This window comes from Macaca thibetana, chromosome X (genome assembly GCF_024542745.1).
Source record: "Macaca thibetana thibetana isolate TM-01 chromosome X, ASM2454274v1, whole genome shotgun sequence".
NCBI classification, from domain to species: domain Eukaryota; kingdom Metazoa; phylum Chordata; class Mammalia; order Primates; family Cercopithecidae; genus Macaca; species Macaca thibetana.
Genome location: NC_065598.1, coordinates 16,594,380 through 16,617,282, shown reverse-complemented (window position 1 = coordinate 16,617,282; position 22,903 = coordinate 16,594,380). Strand labels below are relative to the sequence as shown.

Here is a 22,903-nt window from a genome sequence, read left to right as displayed (position 1 = left end):
TGTTTAGGCACTGGATTGGCATAAGCACCTCTAAAATGCCAACACCATGGGTTGCAACAGCATTGGCTGGGAGTCCCTAAAGGCTTCCCCCAGGACCCAGAGGACATGCCCCCTTGTAACCAGGCAGGAAGAACTGGAATACAAGGCCAGAGAACTAGTTAGAAGAGAAAGAAGGTTGCCATCGGCACATTAACGTGGCAACATGAGGGGAATTAGTCACCCCAGCCTAGGCCTACCACCATGCCCAGTAAACACTAATCCCTTATCACCAAGAACCTTCACTTCAAATCCCCTCATCTACATGACTAATTCAGGTTGGCATTTTGCTTTCTGGAACATGGAGTCCAGCCAAACCAAGTTAACAGGCATAAGAAGGAAACCTAAGAACAGAGGAAAGAAAAACACATCAGCCATGAAAACCACAGACACATTAAGAGAATCGGTCTGTTGATGATTGTTACAATGGGCTGTTAAATCCATTCGAAGTCATTTGTATTACAGAAAAGAGAAGTAACTTGCCCAAGGTCACACAGTTTTGTTGGACTTGGGCAAGCACCTGCCTGGTTTTTTCTGCACTATACCATGAGACCTTCTGATAGCCAATTGCTGCCAAATACCTATGTCCAGCCTAAGCTTGCTCCCAAGCTCCAGACCCATGTAATCTACCAGTTCTTCAACAACTTCTCTGGACTATCTCAAAACCTCAGTTCCTGACATCAAACACTAAACTTGTGATCTTTCCCCAGTGCCAGTGTTTCACCTAGGGCTTCCTAACTCAACAGGTGACACCACCATCCATCTGGTTCCTGAGCCAGGGACTGAGGAATCATGTCCAGTGTTTGAATTCCAGCCCTGCCACTTCCTAGCTGTGAATGTGGGCAAATCAAATAAGGTCTCTAAATCTCAGGTTTTGTCATCTGAAAAATGGGATAACAACACTAATTACTTCATAAGCTAGCTGTGGGCACTGAAAGAGATAATGTCCATAAAATGCCAAACCCATAGGAAATGTCTTTGTATATGTGGTTCCCTCCATCTTCTCACCTGCTCCCGCACTCCCACCCCATCACCTGGGTAACACCTATGTACCCTTCTCATAACTCGAATGTTGCTCCCCCACCAGAAGCCTTCTTTGATCAGCCCCTGCCCCTCAAGACTAGGTCATACCCCACGCCCATTTTCATCCTCAAAGTATAGTGTAATTCCTACTGATATCCCATATCACAATTATATATTTACTTTGTGGTGGTTTGGTTAATGACCATCTCTCCAGTAGCTCCATGAGGGCAGAAACTGTTAGTGTTATGCCTCATTTCTGTATTCTCAACACAGTGCCTGGCACTTAATAGGTGTTCACTAAATATCAGTTGAGTGAAGGGCTCCCAAAGTATGTTTGTCAGCAGAAAAGGGAACGTGGAGATTAGAAGAGAAGCCACAGGGTGCCAATCCAAATGAGCATCCATGCCCATGCCATCCAGAGGGCTAAGTAGAAAGGGTCTGGTTAGCCCAGTCACACTGCTGTGAAGCTCAGTATGCACTGGTAGTTTGACTATCATCCTAACCATTCAGGATCTGGCCTCTGTAGACCAGGACACACTCTGTAGGAACCTGCACAGCCACATTTTGCAGAGCTTAGGGATAAATCCCAGTCCTACTGATAACCTTTTCTAACGTAAACCTCACTCCACAGTGGGTGTGATTCTCGTGCTTAAAGGCACATATTTTTGTACCACAGGATCTCTAAACACACAGCCAACTACTACATCTGGAGCTCAGCTGAAGAAACAAGTGTCTTTTCCAACTTGGGGATAAAACTGAGCTGTACTGGCCCTGGGAGCAAATGGCATATTGGTTCTCCAATGTGGTACCAATAAGGGATTTTTCAAGAGTATTTTTCACTACACCCAACGTTTCTTTATGTACCAACTCTAGAACCTAGCCTTCTTGTAATATGGGACTCTAATGTAGGCCAAAGTAATGAAAGGAGCAGGTTTTGACATTGGACAGGCCTGGATTCAAATTCTGGCTCTGCCACTGACTAGTTACGAATGAAACCTTAGACCAGCTATTTGACCTCTCTCAACCACAGTCAACTCACTTATACTATTAGAAGCAGCAGTAACTAGATCTTATGGTTGTAGGAAGCATTAAATATAAAAAATAGCCTATGGCTAAATTATTATCTTTAAGAAATTATTTGTACACAGAGTCCCACCTTAGAAGATCAAGTTCTGCACCCTGTCTAACACAGTGCCCCATCCCCAGAAGGTATTCCATGAACCCCAGGATCTTCTTAAGACTTTGTTTATTCTGTTCCAAACTAGCAGCCCACGTCTTTATGGGAGTGTCTGACACCACCCTTCTATTCTGAGTAGAAATGCCTGTGCAAAAATGTTCCTTCTTCCCGAGTTAGATGACTGAAATGTTATACAAACCGCCCCACTTCCTCTTGTCTTTAGTGTCAAATAGTAAACCTGCACACCCGCGTGCATGTACACACACACACACACACACACAGCCTTCTTTGAGAATATAACTTCCCAGCACAGGACCCAGAGACACTACACAAGGCAACAGCTGCAGACAGAGGACAAAATAAGAGCTCTTTATCCAAAGGAAAACACTGCAGAAAGGGAAGCCGAAATTGTCTAAGCTGTGGTATAGCCAGAAGCTTTTGCCATATTTCTTTTGTATTTATTACATAAGGAAACAGTAGCTGCTGCCACTTGTACAATAACTGTTCTCTTGGTCTAGACACTGAGAGAGAATACAGAACTACCTCTGCCTTCCAAAAGTTTACCATGTAATTAGAGGCACAAAACAAATGGAAAACAGTTAACCATGCATTAAATGAGTAATAATAAAGAATAAGGCAGAGACAAGACGGGCTGCTTTAGAAAAAGTGAAGCTCTCCTGAAGGTGGTGGCTAATGACTAGACAGGTGAAGGCAGAGGGACATTTTAGATATACTAAACATCAAGAAGCAGCCTAGTTTATTCTAGAGACACTGAGAAGGCACAGAAACATACACAATAGAAAAGAATTAGGAATTTATACAAGCAACCAAACTAGACATGCAATATCTGCATGAAGGAGCAGTTTCATATCTTCCTTTCAATGAAAAAAAGGGTCCATCAAAAAGCCATGTCCCCGAAGTCCAAAGCTTGACTGTACTGTCCCATTGGCATAACCCTGCATCATCACTTACCCGGATAAGGGAAGCCTGATGCCGAAGGGGCTTGGTTCCTGGGCCCCCTGATGAGGATCCCTCGGGCTGGACAAGCGGCTGCCTAGCTTCATAAGGAGCTGAAAAGGCAGAAAGGAAAGTCAGCATGGTATGCAAAGATTCCATCCAAAAATTACGACTTCACATTCAAACTGATACAGCCTCTGCTTTTCAAGAAAGAACTGGTAACAGAATCATGAGTATATACTCATAGAGCCATCTAGGACTGACAACCCCTGATTCTCTTTGGCACAATTTCATTAAACAATCTAAAGACATTCAACCAATTCATGATAAGCAGAAAAATATTTACATTGGGTTAAGATTAGGAATAAATTGTGAAGGTGGAACAGTGAGAACTTCAATTGGGATAGAAAGCAACAATAGCTAGAAAAGTGTCATAAGTGTTCAAATTCTAAATATGAGGTAAATTCTATATATCCCCCTATGTAAATGTCTTCCACTGATGATCTACTTCCCCAAGAAGAAAACTAATGTGCATTTTGAACCCTAAGAACCAACATTATTTTTGAAAAATAAATCAAACGGAATGTAAAATCATGTAGAGAAAACTACAAAAATGAATATATTTTATATTTATTATTCTACTATTCAATAACCAAACTTTAAAAAAACAATTTTGCTGCCTTTAAAATAACTTTTTAAGCCACAAAAACAAATGTATGTTTTCCCTCCTTTTATTTCCAGAAGACTTAATAATGACCTTACCAATATGGCAGGGAGACAGTTAAACATAACCAGGTAGTATGCAGCTCCAACAGAAAGCAGAAATGATCACCCAAGTTGAAATTATTTCTCATCTCTATAGGTTAATAGTTCAAGTTTTTGAAAATATATAAATAAGTAAAATGTTTTATTTCTGTAGCTTACTTACAAATAAAATTAGGTAGAGAGCAGAGCAGCCTGTTATGACCTCATGTTTAACACAGTTTGCTCTTTTTAAAATAAAGAAGGTACAACAATAGCACATCAAGAATGATACATCACTCTTGGGCTCACATCTGCTTTTTGTATTTCTTCCTAGTAACCGGAACACAAACGTTACAATGTATTAACACACATTAAAATAGCAAAACAATTGCCTGGCAACCCATTAAGTAGATTTTAAGAACCTGCTACGAATGAATACAAATATAAAAACTGCAAAATAAACAAACATAGAGAGCACATAATCCAAATCTTAAAAAGTAAGTCTCAGCGGGTAGGCTGCCATTGTCTTCTGAGAAGTAGGACTTTTAAAATCATTCCGTGTTGATGGAGCACTGAATTAAACCACTAATACCAATTGCGCTCTGCCAAAAGGTTTGAAACACAGTGAACTGTGGCATGGTTGGGGTGATAGCGGTCATGAGCTTTCCTTAGGAAGTGAATCCCACGTGCCTCTGCTTCCCATAAGAGCTTCTACTTCTACTTCCAGGGGAGACACATGGGGGAACAAGCCACCATCTGGCCCTTGGCTTCCATCCCTCACCTACAAGGGCCTTCTCTTGGAAGAGACAGAACTGTCTCATCAGTAGGGCTTGGATGAAGACTCAGCTGCATGGGGGGCCATTTTTGGAGAGGCAGATTTTCTCTTCCTACTTGTGTGGGAAACCTGGGATGGCCAAGCCTGCCTGTGACTGGAAAGGTGAGTGTCTAAAGCCCATCTGGTCACAAATCTAAGACATGTGCTCTGATCAGCTATATCAGTAATAAAGCCGATATTCAGGCCATCAATTGTCTGACTTCTGGCTCCTTCCTCAATTGGATCTGAATTCAGGAGGTTAAAAAGTAGCTATTACTCAACTCTCTTTCTTCCCAAATGAAACCCCAAGCATGCAATACAATGCAAAACAAATAATTCTTTGATCCCCTTACAAGAGGTTTAATAAGAACTGGAACTACCATCTTTCTCCAAGGAGAGGTGTTAAAAAAAAAAAAAAAAAAAAAAAAAAAAAAAAAAAAAAAAAACCTAAAGATTTCATCACTCTGAAGTGAATGAACTACTGATACAACAATACAGATAAATTTCAACCATTACGCTGAAGGAAAGGTGGCAAACATTTATGAGTACAGTCAGTCATTCTGTGTGTTTTCATTCGTATGAAGTTCTGGAAGAAGCAAAACTAATGATAGTGATGAAAATCAGAACAGTGACTGCATTAGGGGGCAGGGAGTGACTGGAGAGGGTCATCTCTGGCATAATGGATATGTTCAATTATTGATCGAAGTGGTAGCTACATGGGCCTCTCCATTTGCTAAAACTCAAGTTGAAGATTTAAAACATGTGCATGGCCAGGCACTGTGGCTCACACCTGTAATCCCAGTACTTTGGGAGGACAAGGAGAGCAGATCGCTTGAGTCCAGGGGTTCGAGACTAGCCTGGGCAACATGGCGAAACACTATCTCTACAAAAAATACAAAAAGAAAATTAGCCCGGTGTAGTGGCACATGTCTGTAATCCCAGCAACTCAGGAGGCTGAGGAGGGAGGATCACCCAAACCTAGGAGATCAAGGCTACGGTGTGCCGTGATCGCACCAGTGCACTCCAGCCTGAGTGACAAAGTGAGACTCTGTCTCAAAAATAAACAAGTAAAATGTGTACATTTTATCATATGTATACTTTACCTCACTTTTAAAAAAGTATGAAAAGAAATGAAGGCATGGACAGCTTTGGCACAGGCTGCTGAGAGTCAAGAAAGATGGAGAGAAGCAAGCTGCTTCATTACCACTGGGCGAATGGAAGCCCAATTTGTATGGAATGAGGAGGGAATGGGACATTAAGTAGGAGGTACAGAAACGTTTTATAATGAATACCAAAGTAGAACTTGCTGACAGGCTGACTCAGTAGAACAAAAACAGTTTGACCTGTGAATTGAAAACCAACTTCCAAACCCCAAATAAGATTAGAAATAGGAAAAAAAAAAAAAAAAAAAACCCACTCCTGAAAATAGGGAAATCAGACAGGGGAAACTATAAGAGGAAAATGAAGAATTCTCAATTCTATTTAGTTTCTAACCCCACTGCGATATTCAAGTTACAGGACAGTGATTTTTTTGTTACCATCCATTATCAACATCATCTTGCACGTGCATAGGACTTTACTCACATTCTCACTTGATCCTCTAATACCCCTCTAGAATACTGTTACTCCATTATGAGAGAGAAAAGGTAATCGTGGTTCAGAGATGTTCAATGGTCTGCCCAGTCCTACAGCTAGTCACAGAAACCCACAAACCTTCTGCTTCCAATCAAAAGCTATTGCCACTATGCCACGCCTGCTTCTCTCTGCAAGATTACAGCCTCTCTTTATTCAGCCTAGCACGCAGTTTTATTTCTGTGTCCCTCTAAAAGTCACCACTATTTTTAACGCAGTAAAAAACCTGCAGAAACTGGGTCATTTGGTGCCACCGCCCACAAAATAAAATGGGGGGTGGGGCAGTTTCAGATATCCAATTCTAGAATATCTTTAAATTGGTCATATCTTAAACTAGGAGTCTGAACCCCAGGAGGACAAGATGCTGCAGTGAATTTCCAGTGCTTTAGGTACTGCAACCTGAGCAGCGAACTCTGCAAGTCATCCTCAGAACTAACGTATTTTACTACCTAACGAGGCCAGCAGAGCATAAATGTGAGCAAGGAGGCAACCCCACAACTGTGCATGCTACATACCCCTCAGCAAAATGCTACCCCTAGTATTTCCTTTATCCTTATTCCAAAGCACAGGACCTATATATTTTCATTTATGTGCTCAGTCTTCAAAGACTGGATCAACTCTTTTGCTTTTGCGGTTATATTTCTTAAGAAATTTCATTAAAGCAGTTACTATATAAATATCTTCAGTGTGTTTGCAGAAAGGAATAACAATTCCAAAAAAATACAAGCCCTTAACATGGTATGTTCTACTCAATAAAATCTGTGTATGAAAGATTAAATCATCTTGTTGTTTAAAAGTCTAAAGATGAACTAATTTCTAGGACAGGAGACGAAACATTACTCAAATATATTTAAATCCATTTTTTAAAAAAACCTTGCTTGAGAATATAAAATTAAATTGAGCCATGTTTCCAAAGACAGGGGTAATTAAATCAGGAAATTAAGCAGCTTGAAGCATCACTGACTGGTAAATTAAGGAGTCTCTAAGACACTGCCTGGGACAGCTGGCCCCCAGGTCGCCTCTTACCTGGATGCATCTGTTCTGCGCTGCTCCGCAGTTTGCTGTAGCCATGGCTCAAGGGCACCCTCTGGTAATGAGGCGGGGAAGAAGGAGGGGAGGCGAGGGGTGACATCGTGGGAGACTGTGTTTCCTGCTTCAAAGAACCAGATCAGAGTTCAGAGGCGATCACTCAAGCCTGGCGTTCTGAGCTGCAGTCAGGAAGCATAACGCAACTCTACTGCTGGTGACCCAGCTGGTTTAACAAATGGGGGGAAATGTTTTCTCAAAAATGCAGCATGGTTAAACAGCAGTGTCTGAGGATTCAAAAAGTCTCCCAGAGAATAAAATCTCATCAGTGCTGAGTTACCTAAATTACTAAAAGCAGCCTGAAACACTTTTGGTTATTCCAATAATATTTTCCTTTGGAAAATGAAAGACACTGATCACACGAAATAACACTCATACCTACTCCCAACTATGATCTCTCTGTGGATAGACTTCATTTTCGTTCATTAATAAATTTATTTCCTGGATTTACACTTATCAAGTCTTCCAGCAAATGTGAATATTAAAATATATATTTCTAAATGATTAATACTTAATATTCTTGGAGCTTACTATGTCAAAGTAAAATGCTAGCTTTTTTTTTTTTTAACAGCGAGAGACTGCAAAACAATTCATTATAGGTAAACCATTCCAATCAGCTTACTCCCAAACACTAAGATGAAATATTAACAAGCTACAATTTGAATCTCAATTCAAATATGAACCTGATGTAGAACCCTAGGCAAAGTAAGCAACCTTATCTGCTGCTGGGTTTCCTCTTTAAAAAAAAAAAAAAAAAAAAAAACTTTATTAGTAGACTGGTAACTTTGGAGTATTCAAGTAACAAAAAAACAGTGCTTTTTGAGACAGGGTCTTGTTCTGTCACCCAGGCTGCGGCACAGTGGCGTGATCATAGCTCACTGCAGCCTTGACTTCCTGGGCTCAAGCAATCCTCCCACTTCAGCCTCCCCAGTAGCTGAGACTACAGGCATGCACCACCACGCACAGCTAATTTTTTTTTTTTTTTTTTTTTTTTAAGAAATGAGATCTTGCTATGTTGTCCAAGCTGGTCTTGAATTCCTGGGCTCAAGCAATCCTCCTGCTTCGGCCTCCCAAAGTGCTGGGATTACAGGCGTGAGCCACTGCACCCAGCCAAAACAATGCTTTTTATCAACACACAGACTATATATATATAGGCTCCCTTAGTCTAAAGAAAAACATGTAATCTGAAATACTGATCAAATACTCTTCTTCAAAACAAAAGCAACATATTTGCTCTAAAGCATAAGCTCACACCCATAGACTGGGTGGGGCATGCATAAACTCAGCCTGAAGTGAAAGGATATATTCTCATTCACAAAGTCAGGGACTGGGCCTGGAAATTTCGCAGGCCATCAACCACTGTGGGACAGTGGACCCTCATTCCTCTCCAAATGATGGTGGGAAAATATGCCAAAGAATACTGACTGAAAATTCCTATACCTCCTCCTTTTTAAATATATCCCTGAAGAACTGGTTTAAAATGTGTCAGAATTATGAAAGTGACAGTACATGGAATTGTTTAACAGGATGTGCTACACCTCCCCTAACTATCCACATAAAACTTCTGTAGCAACACCTCATCTATACAACATCACAGGTTAAGTCACAGAAGTTAGTTTTCCAACATAATCGTTTAATATTCATTGCATTTTAAAAACATTTTCATTCTAGTCTTCCTTTTTTTTTTTTTTTTTTTTTTTTTGAGACACAGTCTTGCTCTGTGGCCCAGGCTAGAGTGCAGTGATGTGATCTCGGCTCACTGCAACCTCCGCCTCCCGGATTCAAGCCATTCTCCTGCCTCGGCCTTCCAAGTAGCTGGGACAACAGGTGCATGCCACCACGCCTGGCTAATTTTTGTATTTTTAGTAGAGACAGGGTTTCGCCATGTTGGCCAGGCTGGTCTTGAACTCCTGACCTCTTGTGATAAACCCACCTTGGCCTCCTAAGTGCTGGGATTACAGGCGTGAGCCACCGTGCCCAGCCTCAAGTGTTCCTATGATATAATAAATGTATTTACCTTATAGAAGACACTATGTTGAACATAATTTGACTTCTCTGCATGATTCAGTATCTTTGCTGGAAGTATCTTGTAGCTTGATGCCTGCAGGGTACACTAATGTGTAGACTATTTACTTCTTCTGGATAGGCCCACTCTTCTGAGATTTTATACTGTTGTCTCCACCAATCATCATCTGACTATTGCAATTAGTAGTCTAATTTTAACAGCCTATCCTCCCTATTCTGGTTCCAAACCTGCTAAATGGGTAATGGCAGCATTTCCCAAGATAGTATTCCAAATATGTTCCGCAAGAAAGAATTTCCTGGTGAAAAAAGTTTAGTAAACACAGATTTCCAGGTATCTTCACTGCAGAACTTCTCAGGGCCTTTACCGTGCTAATGTGCTCTACAAATTTCCAAGACTAAGGATTTAGTTCTTCCCTCAACAAGGGAATATGAAGCAGCATTCTCCAAACACATTTATTATAATAGGAGAAATCTTTTCCACAGACTTCTTTTTGTAGAAGAGAACCCATTAAAAACTCCTGGAAGTTACATTTCCAAGAATCCATTTAGAAAACCACTGACCTAGTGAAATCAATAAATGTATTAAATTGGTAGCCTTATTTTAGACACAATTCTACTTTAAAGTAGGCTCTAAAGGGCCTTTAAGTGGCTGGTGGTGATTCATATGTGTCAGTCTCTCTTTCTTGCTAAGAGAAAACTTTACTGGCTCACTTCCAAGTCTGTAATTGGGTTCCAGATGATGAGATTTGCTGGAAGCTGAACAGTAGATACGAGGCCCTGCTACATGCGGTTTCATGGTCAGAATCAAATGAACATGTCTGATTAAACTGTTTACCTGTTTATCCTCATCGTCCATTCTTTTGAAGGAATTTTTTTCTGTAGTTAAATATGGAATCTGAACCTTAGTTCCATGCAGCTCAGCTGGATTCCCAAATCGTATCTCACCATCATTCTTTGACATCATAAAGCGAGGCAGAGGCAATTCTTTAGGACCAGAAATCAGAGAAGCTCCAGTCAGACTTTATTTAAAAACTGCAAAAAAGGGGAACTCGATGGCCAAAAGATGAATCATTTTTGAGGAAAAATTCCAGAGCACTAAATATAAATTTAGATTTAGAAACAATGAGTACTCCTATAATAATGTCATGATTTTTAAAATGCTATAGTTTAACCAAAGTATTCTGGTTTAACATTTTTCAATGTTGCCAAATCGCAGAATAAATTCAGATTTGGGACTGATCTCCCATTTCATCCTTCAGTTCAACAACCAAGAAAAAGGATATGACATTGCATAATACAATAATAAATGACAAATGGTGGCAGGTAAAATTCACATAGTACTTAAATATGCCAGGCACAGTATGAAAGATTTCCAAATATTAACTCATTTAATCCTCGCAACAACTCTGTACGATGAACTCTGTACTATCATTACCACCCCCACCATTACAAAAGTGGAAACAGTCATAAAGGAGCTAAGTAATGTCCCCAAGATCACACAATTCATCTGTGGCAGAGCCAAGGTTTGAATGCAGGCAAGCTGGTTCTTAACCAGTGCTCTACAGAAAGGTCCCTTGTTTCTAGGGCAAATGTAGTGGGTAGAACAGTTTCTCACCCTATGTAATTCTTTAAGGAATTTTCACATCCAATCTCTGGTTGTCTTTTCATAATGGAATAAGGAAAACAATATCAAGACAGAGCAATCAATCTATCATTCAGCCACAATATCAAGTCAGAGCAATCAATCTATCATTCAGCCACATTCTACTGTCAAAACCATTAGCCACTCAAAATGCTACAAAGAGTTGAAATGCAACGGTCTGGTATATTTACTTATCTTTCAAAATTCTAACAAAACTATTCTGAAAGCGGAAATGATACTTTGGCACACTTCTAGTTCTCAGCACATCAAATCACACACAATCACGTAGCACAAAACCCTACAAAAATGGGGACACTATGGATTATGCATAATGGTTTGCATCTGTATCCATTGTTCAGGATAATACTCATCAGTGTGCCTTTGCACTTCCATCATCTCTCTATTCCAAAAACACAGCTGTACTTTCAATGATTGATGCTGTGCTAAGGCCAGAAAACATCTTAGCAACAGCAAGCAAGTATCCTAGAGCTCCCCAGGCAAAGAAGGCCCCTGGTTCTCTAACATCCACATGATGTTTATTTTTAGTTGCTATGTCCACATTTGATTCAAAGAAGCAGGTGGCCGGGCACAGTGGCTCACTCACGCCTATAATCCCAGCACTTCGGGAGGCGAAGGCGGGTGGATCTCCTGAGGTCAGGAGTTCGAAACTAGCCTGGCCAACCTGGTAAAACCCGGTCTCTACTAAAAATACCAAAAATTAGCCAGGTGTGGCGGCAGGCGCCTGTAATCCCAGCTACTCGGGAGGCTGAGGCAGGAGAATTGCTTAAACCCAGGAGGCAGAGGTTGCAGTGAGCCAAGATCATGCCACTACACTCCAGCCTGGGCAACAAGAGCAAAATTCTGTCCCAGAGAAAAAAAAAAAAAAAGGAACAGGCAATATGACAAACCCCTGTGTGATCAATCAGCCAAGGACCCAAGAGACATAAATAGAGTAACCAATCTTAATGTTTCCCAATCTCAGGCAGCTCTCCAGTACTCAAAGCAGGAATGGGCTTCAAAAGCAAAAAAGCAAGAGAAAAGAAAATCTAGATTCTTAGTAAATCAAATATAAGCTAATACTATGGTTTAGGTCTCAGGTATGTGCTCCAGCTCGGTCTGGAAAAAGGATCTAAAAAGATGAAACAAGATCACATAAAATAATTTGCACCCTGATCTGCCCATAAGAGGATGACTCTACTTCCAAGTACTTCTTGAGGGAGAAAAGAAATAAATGCTCAGTATTTATAAGCTCCCTGACCAGTGTCTTACTGGCATTCAACAGATACCTCCAAGGAGCAATGGAATACACTAACTGAATTATGAATATCAATTAATAGGACTTAAGTAGGGCTCTCAGATATCGTCTAGGACACTATCACTTCACACATTCTTCCACCCTGTCTATGACACTTATTTAGAACTATGTGCCTAGAAAACCACCTCTCTACCCCAGACAGCCACCAAACAGCAAAAGACAAAATACAGCTGAATTTATCTCATACTTTATTTGGTCATGTGGTTCTAAGCAACTCTAACTTAACAGAATTGTAACCATACATAATAATATTCTTATCATGGAAAACTTTCATGAAGGTGCCATTTCCCTTAAACTGATGCAAGCTTTTAAGAAGTGAAAGGTAAAAGTAGCTTGTAAATTTTCAGTCTGAATTTTTTTTTTTTGGTTTTTGGTTTTTGGTTTTTTGAGACAAATCTGTCTCTCAGACTAAAGTGCAGTGGCACTAACACAGTTCATTGCAGCCTTGAACTCCCAGACTCAACTGATCCTCCTGCCTCAGCCTCCCGAGTAGCTGGGACTACAGGTGCTTGCCACCATGCTGGCTAATTTCTTTTTTTATTTTTCATAGAGATGGGGTCTTGCTATATTGCCCAGACAGGTCTCAAATTCCTGAGCTCAAGCAATCCTCCCGCCTTGGCCTCCTAAAGTGCTGGGATTACAGGCATGAGTCACCATACTCAGATTAGTGTTCTTCCTAGTCACACGTACACAAAATTTGATAGTGAAACGTTGAAAAAATTAATCAATAAAGTATCTGCTATACAATGATTCTGTCAAGAAGAAGGTCTATTTATAGTCATTGGTTAGAATCTTGTCTCCCAAACTGAACTGAATTAACACACAGCAAACAAAGTAAGAGTTCAAACTAAATGTTCAGAGGGTCTGAAGAGACAATGAGAGTGGCCATCCAAGATGACAATTTGTTTCATAATGGTATCTTAGGTTACATTCTTTGAACATAGAAATGCTTTGTATATTAAATATAAATGACTATTTTTCCCTTCCATAAAGAAAATTATGCCTGCTCCTTTTTAAACACTTGACCCTCTACAAAAGAGAAAAATCCTTTGTTTTCCCATATTTGATAGAGATACAGATATATTAGGAATACTTTAGGCTGAGAGTGGTGGCTCATGCCTGTAATCCCAGCACTTTGGGAGACCGAGGTGGGAGGATCGCTTGAGCCTAGCAGTTTGAGACCAGCCTGGACAACACAGTAAGACACCATCTGTTAAAAAAAAAAAAATTAAAAAATCAGCTAGGCATGGTGGCATATGCCTGTAGTCCCAGCTACTCAGGAGCCTGAGGCAGGAAGATCGCTTGAGTCCAAGAGTTCAAGGCTGCATCATGTCACTGCACTCCAGCCTGGGTGACCCTGTCACTCAAAAAAGAAAAGAAAAAAAGAAATACCTCAATTTCCTCAATCCATTAGAAAAAATGTAAACAGCATAAATGCAATAATAAATGGCAAGTGACATTGAGCCTCTTTAGCTAGACAATACGGAGGGGAGGGTACTGGGAAGAGAACTCATGTTCCATCAAAATGGCAGCAGCTGTTCACAGTGTTTCAACATTATCTGCCAAAAAAGAATGAGCCACATTTTTTTTAAAAAAGGAAGTGAAATAAGCTGGTCACGAAAAGACAGGTACTGTGTGGTTTCACTTATATGAGGCATCAAGAGTAGTCAAACTCATGGAAGCAGAAAGTAGATGGGCAGGCCAGGTGCAGTGGTTCATGCTTGTAATCCCAGCACTTTGGGAGGCTGAGGTGGGCGGATCACTTGAGGCCAGGAGTTCAAGACCAGCCTGGCCAACATGACAAAACCCCATCTCTACTAAAAATACAAAAATTAGCTAGGTGTAGTGGTGCATGCGCCTGTAATCCCAGCTACTCGGGAGGCTGAGGCACAAGAATCTCTTGAGCCTGGGAGGCGGAGGTAGCAGTAAGCCATGATGGCGTTACTGTACTCACAAAAAAAAAAAAAAAAAAAAAAATAGTCAGTTGCCAAGAACTGGGTAGGAAAAAGAAAATGGGAAGGTGTTTAATGAATATTAATGAATACAGAGTTTCCATTTTGTAAGGTGAAGTGAAAAAGAAAATGGGAAGGTGTTTAATGAATATTAATGAATACAGAGTTTCCATTTTGTAAGGTGAAGTGAAAAGGTTCTAGAAACTAGTTACACAACAATGTGACCATATTTACATATTGCTGAATTATACATTTAAAATGGTTAAGATGGGAAATTTTATTTGTATTTTATCACAATTAAAAAATTTCTATGTCAAAACATTTTTAATGGCAAAATTTTAATAATCTATTTTAATCCAGTATTATCATTTCAACATGCAATCAACATTAAAAACTATTAATGAAATATTTTACATTATTTTTTCATATTAAGCCTTCAAACTCCCATGTATATTTTACCCTCCTTGCATACCTCAATTCGTACTTGTCACATTTTATGTGCTCAATAGCCACATGCAGCTACTGGCTACCATACTGAAACAGCACAGCTCTAGTTGATAGTTGCTACATCAGAATGTGAGCCACTGTGGCCATAAATCTGTATTTTATTATTATTATAATGTTAAATGTAAGCAGCTAATTGATTTCTTTTTAAATTATGTAAAGAATATTCTGTATGGTGGGATGATTTATAGGGAACTGTAAGTGTTCCACTTGAAGAATTTTGACAAATATATATACACAAACATATATATATATATATATATATATCTCCCTGTAACCAACACTCAAATTCCCAAATTAAGATACAGAATTTTCCTTCATGTTCCTTTCCAGTAATCACCTCCCTTTGCTCCACCCAGCAACCTCTGTACTAATTTCTATACTTGCAGATTATCTTTGCCATTATGGAACTTCATAAATTGAATCATACAGTATTTGTTCCTGTGACTAGCTTCTTTTACAACCTTTTTATCTGTGATAATCACCCAATGCATTGCACACATAATTCATTCTTTTTCATTGCTATGGAGCAATCCACTTTTAAGAATATATTGAGCCGGGAGCAGTAGCTCACACCAGTAATCCCAGCACTTTGGGAGGCCGAGGTAGGCAGATTGTTTGAGCTCAGAAGTTCAAGACCAGTGTGGGCAACATGGCGAAACCCCATCTCTACAAAAAATACAAAAATTAGCCAGGTGTGGTGGCGCACACCTATAGTCCCAGCTACTCAGGAGGCTGAGGTGGGAGGATAGTTTGAGCCTGGAAGGTGGAGGTTGCAGTGAATCGAAATGGTGCCACTACACTCCAGTCTAGGTGACAGAGCAAGACCCTGTTTCAAGAAAAAAAAAAAAAAGAATATATTGAAAATTTTAATCCATTATCCTGTGATAAACATTTGGGTTGTTTCCAGTGTGGGGCCATTGTAAATAAAGCTGCTGTGAAATTCTTATAAATGTTTTTTGATGGACATGAATTTATTTATCTTGGGTGTATACCTAAGAACCAAATCTAGTCTGCTGCCTATTTCTGTACATCCCGCAAGTACAATGTTTGAATATTTGCCAAAAAACAAAAAACAAAAGAAAAATATTTCATGATGTAAACATTATATGAAATTCAAATGTCAGTCCAGGCGCAGTGGCTCACCCCTGTAATCCCAGCACTTTGGGAGACCAAGGCGGGCAGATCATTTGAGGTCAGGAGTTTGAGACTAACCTGACCAACATGGTGAAACCCCATCTCTACTAAAATACAAAAATTAGCCAGGCATGGTAGCACAGGCCTGTAGTCCCAGCTACTTTGGGAGGCTGAGGCAGGAGAATAGCTTGAACATGGAAGGCGGAGGTGGCAGTGAGCTGAGATCATGCCTCTGCAGCACTCCAGCCTGGGTGACAAGAGTGAGACTCTGTCTCAAAAATAAAAAATAAAAAAATTTTAAAAATTCAAATTTCTGTGTTTATAAATAAAGTTTTATTAGCACACAGCCATGCTCCTCTGTTTACACGTTGTCCATGGCTACTTTCATACTACAACAACAGAGTTGAGTAGTTGTAACCAAAATCATACTGCCCACAAAATCTATCTGACCCTTTATAGAAAAAGGTTGCTGACCCTCGTCTTACAGAATTCAAGGTTGAAGTGAAATGTGGTCCTACTAAATCAATAAGGTTGCATTTAACAGAAAATATTTTAGTGTTTGAAGCCTTTTATTTAAATCATTTAATTAAAAATTCAGTTTCTCAGTCACACTAGCCACACTGCCACACTTCAAGTGCTCAATAGCCACACATGGCAAGTGGCTACCATATTAAATAACATAGTTGTAGATGCTTTCTACAATGTTTGATAAGGGATTCCCTGATTTTGTGCTTACAACAACTCTATAAGGCAGGTGTTACTGGTATATCTTTTCTTCCAGTGAGTCATTTGAAACAGAGAAATTAAGAAACTTGCCTGAGGCCACACAAATAAAAGGTAATGAAGGAAAGATTCATAATGAGGTAGCCTATTGCTAGGACCTACATTCCCAGACACAAGGCTATATTGCCATCCTGAACATTAAAATTCTTTCTAGTACAGATTTGAACATTTAGCATGAAACTGTGGCATTTCAGAAAATAATCTAGAGAAAACCTGCTCAAATGTCTGCATTTTGCAGTTAAGGAAATAAGCCCAGGAAAGGGAGAGCAAGACTTGTCTTAGTCATGTAGCAATATAGTGGCAGAGCTATGACCATAACAAAAATTCTTGACTCCTGACTCCTGGCTCCCTTCTCTCCCACTACATTTTCTTACCTATTCACTTATACCAGCTACTTATAGGTTAACAAAGAATTATGACAATAATGTTCTACAATTCCAAAGTGAAACCATCCCTACACATTTTCCTGAAGTTACTTTGGGGGAAAACAAAAACCAAAAAAACATCAGGCCAGTCTTATCAACCCAGGCCTGAGTAATCAAAGCCATCTAGTCTCCTATTATCCTCCTATCTACCCATTGATCTGAAATACCTCTTGTCAATTAGGAAATGGGTAGGTAATAGCTAGATGGTGGGGTGGAGGTTACAATGGGAAGGGTGATCCTGTAAATTTGTGGCAGCGGAGGATGGTGGATAAGTTAAATTTCCTGGCCATACCAAGGGTAGAACCCCAGGAGTGAGTTAGGAGGTCCACAATCCACTGGGCTCTGCTGCTAACAAGCAGCATCCCCTTTATTTTGCCTCTTTGGGCTTCAATTTCTCCACTATGTCTCTTCCAACTTACATCCTCTATATCCATCCCATACATTACATTTCTCTAGAAGAAGGGCTCTTCACTGGGCTCCATGAACCAGCTCTAGGGGTCCAGAAACTCCGTTGACATTGAAGGCAACATTTTTTACAATGTTTTATTTTAATGTCAATGTATATTTTCCTGCTAAGATCCAGAGCTTTTACTAGATTGTCAAAGAATCCCACAACAAAGATTTTTACAAATAAGGTGGGAATCCACAGCTCAGAAGGTTGGGGAGAACCTTTGGGAAGGAGCAACAATAGAGCTAACGACAGGGGTATGGGGTAGAGGGACAGACCCCTAGAAAACATAAGTGCCCAGCCATACAGTCAGTGAACCTGCATAGGTGAACTTTGTCCAAAGCAGCTCTGTGTCCCTGTAGCAGGGCTGAGAGAGGGTGTAAAGGAAATCGACAAAGGAACACTGAAAAGCAAAGGGGGATTGGGTTGGACATTAGTCAGAAAGGATGAGCTGACCTTAGCTTGAGACATCCCAAGATAGTATTCAGTGCTCAAAATACAGAGACACTGTGTGGACGCGCACACACACCACACACACATCACACACACACACACACACACACACACACACAGAGCCAGCTACAACCTTACCTCCTGGGTTTCTTTCTTTACGCTTGGGCTTCCTATCCTGTCTTTTCTATGAATTACCAAACTGGTTGTCACACTCAAAAGATTTCTCTCCTAGCCCTAAGAGATAGGGAGGGTTTGTCAAATAGGCAAAGCACAGGGACCCCCACCCTCAATTCAACCAGAGAATATTTGCTTTTATTTTTCCTTGAATAAAATAATTCTCATTTGAAAACGAAAGCCACAGAAATAGGACTCAATTCTACAAAATCCTTCTACCTTTCTTGTATGATTAAAAAAAAAAAAAAAACTAGAGCACAGCAGGATTAGAGTTCCTAAGTCTTGATACTTATTTTACAGTAGGCTTTCTCAGTCTCAACATTACTGGCATTTTAGACTAGATAAGTTTGTTGTTGTTGGAAGAGGGGGTCCTGTCCTCTGCAGTGTAGGGTGTTGAGCAGCATCCCTGGCCTCTACCGGCTAAATGCCAGGCAGTCCCCCTCCGCAGCTGGGACAACCAAAAATGTCTCCTCACATTGCCAAAAGTCCCTAAAGGGACGAAATCACCTAGGTTGAGAACAACTGTTTTGCAGATAAGGGAGGAGTCAAAGGGAATTCAATGATTTGCCTCAGTATCTTCTTGGCAGTAGAATCGTGACCACAATAGTGGCTCACAAATTTTGGGATTTCACAAAATCGGAAAAATCTCTCCCCCAACAACAACAACAAAAGAAATGAAGAAAGCCAACACAGAGTTACCAACATTCTATCTCGTCAAGAATTTTACCCCAAACTATTACCCATTATCAATTTCACAAGGGACATTTAACAAGAGGAACCAAAAAAAAAACCCAATCTTAGATTTGAATACATTTAGTTTTATAAATAACTCATCCTTTTGTCCTAATTCTCTCTCCTTCCACTGCAAACTGTACCAGACTGCAACCAGACCATAAACCAGTTTGGGGAACACAGCCCCAAAGACCACATGAATCATGTCATTGCACCATCAGAGTTCACAAGCTAGTGAACTAGTGAAAAATCATGGGTTCTGTCACCTTGACTAGGAAAAAGAAATTACATCTTTATTTTCCCTACTGTAACTGAAATTTAGCATTTCTTTCCATTATGAATGTAAGCAACAAGCCACTATAGCATCACTAGCAATATCCATAACTTTGTCACCTATCAGATTAGGGTTTTGGGTTTTTTGTTTGTTTGTTTGTTTGTTTGAGACAGAGTCTCTCTCTGTCGCCCAGGCTGGAGTGCGATGGCGCGATCTTGGCTCACTGAAAGCTCTGCCTCCCGGGTTCATGCCATTCTCCTGCCTCAGCCTCCCAAGTAGCTGGGACTACAGGTGTGTGTCACCACGCCCGGCTAATTTTTTTCTATTTTAGTAAAGACGGGGTTTCACCATGTTGGCCAGGATGGTCTCAATCTCTTGACGACGTGATCCGCCCACCTCGGTCTCCCAAAGTGCTGGGATTACAGGCGACAGCCACCATGCCAGGCCGACATCTTGAAGTACTGTTTATGCATATCACTACTGTGAAAAAGTAGTGGTTATTTCAAACACTGTTAGATGTTTTATTTAATGCATTAATAAAGAAGCATATATGCTTTGGGGGTTGGGTTTTTTGTCTGTTTGTTTTTGTTTTGAGATGTAGTCTCACTCGTTGCCCGGGGTGGAGTACAGTGGCACAATCTTGACTCACTGCAACCTCCACCTCCTGGGTTCAAGCTAGTCTCCTGCCTCAGCCTCCTGAGTAGCAGGGATTAAAGGCATGTGCCACTACACCTGGCTAATTTTTGCATTTTTAGTAGAGACAAGGTTTCACCATGTTGGCCGGGCTGGTCTCAAACTCCTGGCCTCAAGTGATCCGCCCACCTAGGCCTCCCAAAGTGCTGGGATTACAGGCATGAGTCACCGTGCCAGGCCTAGAAGCATGTATGTTGTTATATAACAATTTATTTTAAGTATTTTAGTGATTATTTCAGTATAATTGGTTTCCATTATAATCCTATGTCTTTGTGGCATTTAAAACATAATTCTGAGAAGGGGCCCACAGGCTTCAGACTGCCAAAGGGGCTCCTGGCACAAAAATGATGAGAAACCCTACTCTAGGTTCTGCCTAATCTTCCCTCAGTCCCCACACGTGCTCAAGTTCAGACCCTGGAAAGAAAGGTAACAGCAGGTCCCAGGGCAAATGTTCACCACATGCTTTCCTCATCAGAAATTCTCTACCACTCCTTACTTTTCACCTTCTTTCCTTCTGCCCTAGCTGTTTTGCCATCTGTTTAACCCCAACTCAGACTAGGGTGGGGCTAGACATATACCTAGTGCCAATATTTGAGGAGGCACTCACTCTCAGGGTGGTGTAAATGCAGAGACGGCACCTACCCTGAGAATAAGTGCCCTCTTAAATCATGTGCCCTGTGTCGTGCAGCACCCTAGTTCAGATGCAGCTACTATAACTACACACACACACACACACACACACACAGAGAAAGAGAGAGAGAGTTTAAGCAAAGCTCTTGAAAATGCTTGATACAGCTTTTGTTCTTAAACCTGTCTCCATATAAGAATCACCTGGAGAGCTGTTAAAAATCCTGATGCTCAGACTGGACTGCAGATATATGAAATTAGAATTTCTGGAGATGGACCCAGGCATCTGTATTCTTTATTTTATATTTAAAGCTCTCCAGGTGGTTCTCAAGTGCAGACAAGGTTGAGAATCAGTGCCTAAGAAAGATGATATGCAAACTGAGATGACTTCTGTAAAAACTCCTCTGGAGTTCCAGGAGAATCTGAATTCCAATCGTTTTAGTTTAAAGAGTGGTAGATGATTAAGACACCCTCCTCACGTGTAGACATGCATCTCTTCATTCATTCATTCAACCAATACACACTGAGTGCCTACAATGCCCCACAATGCAAGGGGTGTCAGATCCTCTTCCCTCCCCCTTACACAAGCTGGACAAGTGAGGAAGAGAGACAAAAAAAATAGTGAAACCTGTAAGGAATATTTGCAAACTCTGGTAAGTGCTATCAGGAAACAGATGCTGGGAAAGAACAAAGTGGAGAGGAGATTGCCCTGCAGAAGCATTACCCAGCAGGCCCACCCAAGGATCACCTCACTTCCTAGGGATATGGACTTCTGCTCTGACTTACTGTTTACTCTTGGTTGGGCATTTGATAATCCTGAACGGGTAGATATTAACTTGGAAAAAACTGTTAGCTAACAAGTAATTCTTGTCTTATGGCAATGCAAATACCTTCATCTTAGAAAAAAGTACAATAGCCAGGTTGCACTTATATTACCCCATAGGGCATTAATTAGCTTTATACCTAATTTAGCAATTCTGTTCCAGCATCTTTTCTATGACTATAAATAAATCTGACTATACTTTCTTGAGCCAGTTTTACCATATGCTGGTTCCTTCATGAATTAATGAAACTGACAGAACTATTTTAGGTAGGATAACAGGGACAGATTCTGAATCCTGAAGGTTGGGAAGGAGCCAGCCAGGGGAAGCAGAAAGGAAAAACAGATCCCTGGGAACCCAAGACCGCAAGATAAAATGGGCATATGGCCTGCAGCAGGAAAGAGGTCACCCAGAAATGGGTAGAAGGCCACTGAGACTGGGTAACATGTAGTGAGCAAGGGGTTGAGGTTTGAGATGAGGATGGAAAAGCAGGGAAGAACTAGATTGTGTAGGGTGTTACAGATCAGTGTAGGGACTTTGAATGTTTTACAAAGCACAACAAGCAAACTACTGGAGGGTTTAAAGGAAGAAGATGGAATAATCTGCTGTGTATTTTGAAAAGATAACACTTTCAAAAGTAGGAAAAGAGGCTGGGTATGGTGGCTCATGCCTATAATCCCAGCACTTTGGGAGGCTGACGCAGGAGAGTCACTTGAGTTCAGCAGTTCGAGACCAGCCTGGGAAACATAACGAGACCCCCATCTCTACAAAAAGACATATATACTAGCCAGGCATAGTAATGTACACCTGCAGTCTCAGCTACTCAGGAGGCTAAGGCAGGAAGATCATTTGAGCCTGGGAAGCAGAGGCTGTAATAAGCCGTGATCATACCAGTGCACTCCAGCCTGGGTGACAGAGTGAGGCCCAGTCTCAAAAAAAAAAAAAAGTTGGGAGGCTGACGCGGGCCGATCACTTGAGCTCAGGAGTCAAGACCAGCCTGGGCAACATGGCAAAACCCCATCTCTACAAAAAATACAAAAATTAGTAGGATTAGTAGGGAGCGGTGGCGCATGCCTGTAGTCCCAGCTACTTGGGGGGCTGAGGTGGGAGGATCCCTTGCACCCAGGAGGTCAAGGCTGCAGTGAGCTGTGATTGTGCCACTGCACTCCAGCCTGGGTGACAGAGCGAGTCTGTCAAAAAACAAGCAACCAACCAACCAGTGGGAAAAGAGACAGCACAGTAGAGAAGAGAGGAGGGGCTAGGATGCCAATCCATTGTGGTGTCCAGGTAAGTAGTTGAAGGTTACTTGGTCTAGTAGGGGCAAAGAGATAAAGGCAACAGGGAGTGAGATTGGAGCCACATTGCTAGGACTTTTGATGGATTCTATTAAGGAGTGAGGGAAAAGGAGGAATCCAGGATGACTGCTGGG

General features: G+C 40.9%; 1 protein-coding gene across 12 annotated transcripts in view; it reads right to left on the bottom strand.

Annotated features, from left to right (window-relative positions):
* REPS2 (RALBP1 associated Eps domain containing 2) overlaps positions 1-22,903 on the bottom strand; it is a 200,542-nt gene that overhangs the window by 117,756 nt on the left and 59,883 nt on the right. For 8 of the 12 annotated variants that reach the window (XM_050777646.1, XM_050777637.1, XM_050777639.1 and 5 more), the window contains exons 3-5: positions 10,330-10,478; positions 7,410-7,536; positions 3,209-3,306 (exon numbers count right to left, since the gene is read on the bottom strand). In XM_050777646.1, the coding sequence (XP_050633603.1) occupies positions 3,209-3,306; positions 7,410-7,536; positions 10,330-10,458 (354 nt within the window). In that variant the 5' untranslated portion in view covers positions 10,459-10,478. The remainder of the gene's footprint in view (positions 1-3,208; positions 3,307-7,409; positions 7,537-10,329; positions 10,479-22,903) is intronic. The other 4 variants (XM_050777643.1, XM_050777638.1, XM_050777642.1 and 1 more) reach the window with 1 other exon arrangement.